The 6,983-nt window shown below is 37.1% G+C and overlaps 1 protein-coding gene across 3 annotated transcripts in view; it reads left to right on the top strand.

Moving 5' to 3' along the window:
* Positions 1-1,017: 1,017 nt before the first annotated feature.
* LOC138033860 (potassium voltage-gated channel subfamily KQT member 1-like) overlaps positions 1,018-6,983 on the top strand; it is a 29,317-nt gene continuing 23,351 nt past the window's right edge. For 2 of the 3 annotated variants that reach the window (XM_068881724.1, XM_068881723.1), the window contains exons 1-5: positions 1,021-1,461; positions 3,236-3,338; positions 4,012-4,138; positions 5,506-5,575; positions 5,888-5,984. In XM_068881724.1, coding sequence (XP_068737825.1) covers positions 1,130-1,461; positions 3,236-3,338; positions 4,012-4,138; positions 5,506-5,575; positions 5,888-5,984 — 729 coding nt within the window. In that variant the 5' untranslated portion in view covers positions 1,021-1,129. Of the gene's footprint in view, positions 1,462-3,235; positions 3,339-4,011; positions 4,139-5,505; positions 5,576-5,887; positions 5,985-6,983 lie in introns of all 3 variants that reach the window. The other variant, XM_068881721.1, reaches the window with a different exon arrangement.

Below are 6,983 nucleotides of genomic sequence, written 5' to 3'. Positions count from 1 at the left end.
TAACCTTAGGCCTAATTAGGCGTAAAAACGTTTGTTTAGGCCTAATTAGGCCTAAGGTTAGCTTTTATGAATGTTTAGGATAGTGCCTCAACATCCTATCGATTTTGTTGAACGGCGATTTTGAAACCGTTTCGTATTTTCCGTAGGAGGTGATATCATGATGTTCATACAATTCTGCGTATGCATTTATTTTTCTCCAGCCATAATGCTTACCCTTGACATGTATTAAAGATACGCAGACTTGCCCCAAGTCGCCCTCTCGAAACTCTTCGATTGAGAAAATTAAAGCAAAGTATGCGGGCTTGAAGTGAGGTCGCGTAGCGACCGGACGAGCGACAAAGTCCGACTACCAAACCGGAAAAGAAGAGCGAATGACAATAATTTACGCTGAAGTCTTGGAATTTAGAAAATGTCGTTCTTCAAGAGCGCTAGCGGTACCATTGCGTTCCTCCAAAATAGCTGGGCTACATGGGAATCGGCGAAAAATTACGAATGAAATAAACGATGATGTCATGGTATATCTCTCGCGCGACCCAAAGTTCTCTCGTGTGACCCAAAGTTTCGTCCACATGTCGAGTGCTTGACCAGTGCTTGACAGTGAGAGTTTAAAACTCTCTCTGTTTTGGCCAGCCGAAATGTATTACATTATTATATGAAGTCAACGTTGTATCGGCTCTTGGTCAAAATATTTACTATTTCAACTTACACTGAATATTAAATACGCCGATCTGATGCCAGTTGATCCAAACGGCAGGATCATTGTCCACGGTTGCTACCTGAGTTAACATTTTGAATGAAATTAAATTATTAACGAAATCAAACTTCCTTAAAAAGAAGCAAGCCTGAGAAAAGCAATTATCTCACTTTGTAAGTCTTGTAAGGAAAGAAAGGTTGTGAAAAAGTCAAGCGTTTACATTAGACTGGTTAGTGACAAAAGAATGCATTATTTTCGCGCCAATGGTAACAACCAATGACATCTCAGAATACCTCAAAGTCACGTGAGTTACTCATGCCGATACTGCCTCAGAGCGTTCTTGCATGACAAACAAGTTATGATCGTGTGTTGGTTTTGTGGTCGCTTGGCTGATGTGGTTTCTGTCTTCAACCTGGCTAGTATGCTTTTTAAACCATGGCGGGGCCTGTGACAGCAGCTTTGCGGCGTGAAAGCATTGATATGCTGACACTCGGCGGTTCTTTCAACGACAAACACAACCCCGGGAACTATGTTGACGAAAGCTGCGGAGAAAGTTTTCGAAGACTTGATCAGGATCCGAAGAGAACTAGAGAGTTTGTGATACAAAATGGACATAGAAAACAAAGTGATAAGGGCAGCCCTAAAAAACGATCTATTTCCAAAAGATGGGACTTTTGCCCCGAAAATTACCGAGTTGCTCAGAACCACTGTTTTAGATTTCTGGAGATGCCACGAGGAAAATTGTCCTTTTCTTATCATGCTGTTTTGTAAGTATACATACAGATTCTTTTAGACGGTTCCAACCAGACTCCAAAAATTAATATTTTATTAAGTAAAAGCGAAGAAATTATAACCGGTGACATAATTTCTAATAGGTCTCAAATTTGAGAATTTATTGTCGGATATTACGGCTTTGTCTACGACGAACACTGTGGTGCTCTCGCTACCGTCTCTTGTGTTCTGTTTCCATTTGTACGCGTTCTATTTTCCCCTAGGCTATTACAGTGTAATATTTCAATGTTTTGATTTTGATTCTTTTAAAAGTAACAAGTATTTGATAGTCTTGCCACCTAAAATAAAAGTTCTCGAGATGTATAGGGAATATATTTTGTCTCTTTCTTGATACAGATAAAAACATCCATACGTGTCACTTGTCAGAATTTCTGGTGCTTTGTTATCAAGATAATACATATCAATCAACCTTAAAATTCGCATTAATTAGATCTCTTTGAAGGGTTATTTTCTTCACTACGCATTGCTTTTTTCTGTGTAACGACTGTTGTAAATTAGTTTGCATCGACACAGTTACAAGTGCTGACCAAAATCGGAAAGCAAGACTTTTGAGTTTTTGATCAGCCTGTTAAAAGCATGTTTACTTTGCATTTATCTGCCATCAAACAGTTTCCAACTTCGATGTTTATCTCTTTCTTTTTTTACCCCTTGTTCAATCCTCTTTTTATAAAAAAGTGGTACTGTTCAGGTTGTTTATTTTGCTTTTGTGGGATTTAAATTAATTCTCAGATCACCCTTCGTTTTGTACTTAGCTGTTCAACTTTTACTCCAGCAATGTTTTGTGACAGCAGTTAACAAGAAGGCGAGACATTTTCTTTCAAGATTACCTCCTACAATCTTTTTTCACGACGGTGTCAAAAACTTTCTTAAGTTTTGTGGGTGTATTGGTATTGTCGATCGATCACAATTAACTTTCATTTTCAGTGCCCACTAAAAGCTTAATAATAGACTCCATGTCGTTTCTGCTTGTTATTAAACGAAGAACTTTCTCTTTATTTTCCTGAATGCGAGAGTTGATTTTAGCATTGTGTAATTTTGCTGTGTTGTTTTTGTGCGATTTCTGCGTTAATCGGGTTTTTTTGTAGTGATAGACATCTTGAATTTTTTACTCTAAGAGCAACAGAGCGATCAGTGCGTAGGTAAAAAATTCATCTCCCTTGCTGTGCTTGTTGAACACTTCACAATGTAAACAAGGTCGTTTCAAGCTGTATTTGTGTAAAAATAATCGTCATGGTATCTCATTTTCTATTGTTTCTGTTGATTTATATTACTGTTTGATGTTTCACTTAAAAGGATTTACGTTTCTTTTACTAATAAGTTACCCCTGTTTTCTTAAGAATTGCGAGTTCTTGCTGCCTCGGAGTGAGAGAGTTTTCAACCATGTGTTCACTGACATGTGAGAACGTGCCTGTTGTTATTCCAGTGCCACCTCAGGAAAAGATAATGGCCAGAGTAATAATTACAAATGTGTTGACCTAAATCGCAGGTTATCCATTTTACGAGTGAAAATAATTAAGTTGGTGAACAAGGTCAACCCTCCTTTCTGTGGACTTGCCAAATTTTCTTGATTGCGCACGCAATAGTTTGAGGATAGGCTGAAAGAATGTTTTTTATTTTTTTAATTATTTTACATTTTGTATCTGTTGTGGATAGCTCTATGAATCAGAATATTCCCAGTTTTATGAAAATTTATCAGACATTCATGTACTGATATTTAGATTTTCTCAATGTTTAATTTATTTATTGCAGAGTTATCTTGGTCATTACAAGTTTAATTTTTACTGTGTTGAGCACAGTCCATACAAAAGACAAAAACTTTGAAGATATTTTAAGAACACCAATTTTAGCAGTGGTAAGTTTTCAGCAACTTCTTAAACAGTTAACAGTCAGCTGAACATTGTAATATCAGTTGGCAAACAACTTTTTTGGTTGCAACCTGCAGTGCACAATCATATGCGTGTAGTCATACCAAACTGGGGAAGTCTGGTAAACTTGAAGCTAACAAGGTCAAATGATCTGGTGTTAGACTGAGTAAAATCTTTCAATGGCCATTTTACACGCAGCAGGGAAGGGTTGAAATATTTTAACGTTTGTATCACAAACCATTTATGGAATATAAAAGGTTTGCTCAACAGCTGTGATAATGATATTAGATATGTTAAATAACAAAAGACAGATGATAACTGCTGACTTCAAAAAGTAATTAATGTGGAAGGTTTGGGATAAAACATTGCATCACGTACATCGTGCAAATTGTAAACAAAAGTTTCCCAAAAATTTGTTTTACAATTGGAATCCATGTATGTTTTTTGAAAACTGGATGAGTCATTTAAATTGATTGAATTCTGTTTTCAGTACCCAGAATTTGAACAGTGTCAACTACTCACTGTACTTCACTTGCTGAAGACAACAATGTCTTACTTGTAGAATGAGACAGCTCTTAAGAAAGCAGAATTTGGGCATTTTTCTGAAAAGGGGATCAGTTATTAATGATAACCATGTAATTTTTTCTTTTAATTTTGCAGGAAATTATTTTAATAATTATTTTTGTAGTAGAGTACGTTCTACGTTTGTGGGCAGCAGGCTGTCGCAGTGCTTTTGTTGGATTAAAAGGAAGGCTATGGTTTGCCTTGAAACTTTATTCCATCATAGGTATGAACCTCTCTTTTACTGAGGCATTCCAAGGGGAACAGCATACAAGTGACATGACACTTCTAACAGAAACACGAGAGACATAAATAAGACAGTGCTATTTTGATGCTTATTCTTTACAGAAAACACTCAGAGGTTGTTATGCTGCAGTTTTTCGGATACAAGGCGCACTTGGTTATAAGACTTTCAAACTTGATGGCATTTATGTCCCAAACTGAAAATCTCATCAAAATAGTCGGTTATTAGACGAATCTCAGATAGAGGAATTTGGTTCAACTTAGTGCTCGTTATGTTTAAGTCAAGAAAAGTGGCAGAAGGAAATTCAACTAGAATTTAGAGAAAAACCTTTAAATCCTGCTGTTATTAGTACTTTCTTGTGGGTGTTTTTGTTGTACAACGCTAAGAATTGAAGGCATCACGAACGTTGGTTTGAGGCCACCATTTTGGAATTGCAGTAAGGGGAAGACTGGGGTGAGTTTAACATGCAAGGTGGTGGCAAAGGATCAAAGAATCATCCCTGCACAAGTTTTGTTGCAAGACAATACTCGGTTATGAGACGCACCTTGAATTTAGATCACATTTGGGGCCAGCAAGTAATTTCTTTGAGAAAAAATGCTGCGCCTTTAAATATAACCGAAAAATTTATATGGTAAACAATTGACTGTCATGAAGAAGATAGCCAAGGTATTAGGTTAGCGTTGAGTTAGCACACTTATACTTAATATTGGGGTGCAGGGATGATGCAGTGGTGAGAGAACTTGCCTCCCACTGATGTGGCCTGGGTTCGATTCCGGGACTCGGCGTCAAATGTGGGTTGAGTTTGTTGCTTCTCTACTCTGCACCGAGAGGTTTTCTCCGGGTACTCCATTTTCCCCTTTCCTCAAAAACCAACATTTGACTCAATTTGTGTTAATTGTTAATTTCAGTTTACAGAGTCCCCAATTAGCGCTCCAGCGCTAGAATGACTAGACACTTAAATAAAGTTCCTTTCTTTTCCTTTCATATCACAAAGGTTACGAAGGCAACTTTGGAGATAACAATCATTGACTTTTCTTGGTGTTAGGATGACATTACCATTACGATAGTTGTAACAGTGACATGTGGTTGCTTCCATTTCGAAGGCCTCATTTCTACAAAAGTGGTGTATCTTTTTTGGGCTGAAAATTGCTGCTCATACAGTCAGCACTCAGAGATGTGGACAAACTTGTAGTGTGTTTCTGCAACTTTTTTTTGCAATCTTCAAAAATAATGTTATGCTTTTTTGAAGTCTGTGACAGCTTGGGGTCATAGCTGACTGATGTGGGTTATTAGAAGGAAGGGATACTGTATCAACCATCATTAATTATTATTGTTGATTTCTTTGGCAGATATGATAGTAATTATTTCATCCATTGTTGCCGTGTCTTTAGCAAGCAGCATGTCTTCTTCTCCAATAAGGTGAGGTGAGATTTCACAACACGGTGTTAACCGAAATTGGGTAATAGTGGTGTTGGCACTGCGCCTTCTTTTTATTGCCACAGCATATCTGGAAACAACTCCAGTTAACAAATTTTCAAACTCACTGATACTTTGCATACAATAGGAAAACTTGTAACTGACAAAGAAAAACTGTAAAAGACAAACAGCCACAAAAAAACATACTGAAATTAGCAACAAACTAAAGTAGAAAGTGAATCTTGGTACCTTTATTATGATTGATTGATTTCACTTGCCAACTGCAATCCTTTGAATGTCTTTTCTTTCTTCCAGGTTATTACGCTTTCTTCCTCTCCTAAGAGTCTTAAGATTTGACAGGCAGGCTGGAACTTGGAAACTTCTTGGTGCAGTGATCTTTGTTCATCGTAAGGTGTGCTAAAGGAATAATAAAGAAGTAATTACTTTGTTCTTCGAACAAAGTATAGTTTTCAACTTAGTTTTTTTACTTTAGACTTTTTTTTCGGTCGCGCTCTGGCTGCGCATGTGTAACATTTCTCTGTCTGGTAGAAGGCAGTTCAAGTGGGATTCGAACTCAGTATCTCTTCCTTCAGAGGCAATCGCAATGACCACTAAACCATGAAAGACTATGTGACAGTCATAGGGTAATATGTATAAAGAATTGTGTGAGTGACCAGAAACAAGTTTTTGTGTTTTCGTTGCATGCAATGCAATAACGATAACGTAATTTTCTAATTCTCCCAGTATTGTTAAGAAAAAGTATTAAATATTTTTAAAGATCATCGTAGAGACTTGCAAAGAATCTGTTTTCTGGTTTTGATAGGAACCAGTGCCGTTAACAACAGTTTTAAATGTAAACAAATATCCATAATCGCACTAACCCTATCACTGGGTCACAGAATGTGGACTGTGCAGACTTCGGATTACGGAATTGAAACTGGATATTTACCAAGATATTGAAACATAAAAGAAAACCCACTGAAATACTGTAAACTTAAAGGAAGTCGGCTAAAAATCCTTTGAACACAGTGTAGGATACCCTTAGCCTCTTGTTGTTATGGTTATCTGTTGTTTTCATTAGAGAGAAATGTTAAACAAGAGAACAAATCATAATCATATTGAAACTTTTTAGAACACAAGAAATGCTATACCACAAACTTCTAGCTTCTTGATTGCTCTTGATCCAAAGCGTCCATTTGCATCACACAAATAATTACACATCTCAACTAAATCATGAACCTTAATTTTAAAAATGGGTCAAAGTCAAGTTGTAATCCTGAGCAAGACATTTGAAGACATTTTTCATTTTTTGGTCCATGCCAAAAAATCTTACTGTTACCTCTTCCCTCCCCCCTCCCCCCAAAGATTGTTAAGACATGGCCTGGTTTCTTTCATGGGGGGGGGGGGGGGC

Source organism: Montipora capricornis, chromosome 14 (assembly GCF_036669925.1).
Source record: "Montipora capricornis isolate CH-2021 chromosome 14, ASM3666992v2, whole genome shotgun sequence".
NCBI classification, from domain to species: Eukaryota; Metazoa; Cnidaria; class Anthozoa; order Scleractinia; family Acroporidae; genus Montipora; species Montipora capricornis.
This window is presented reverse-complemented; position numbering and strand designations above follow the sequence as displayed.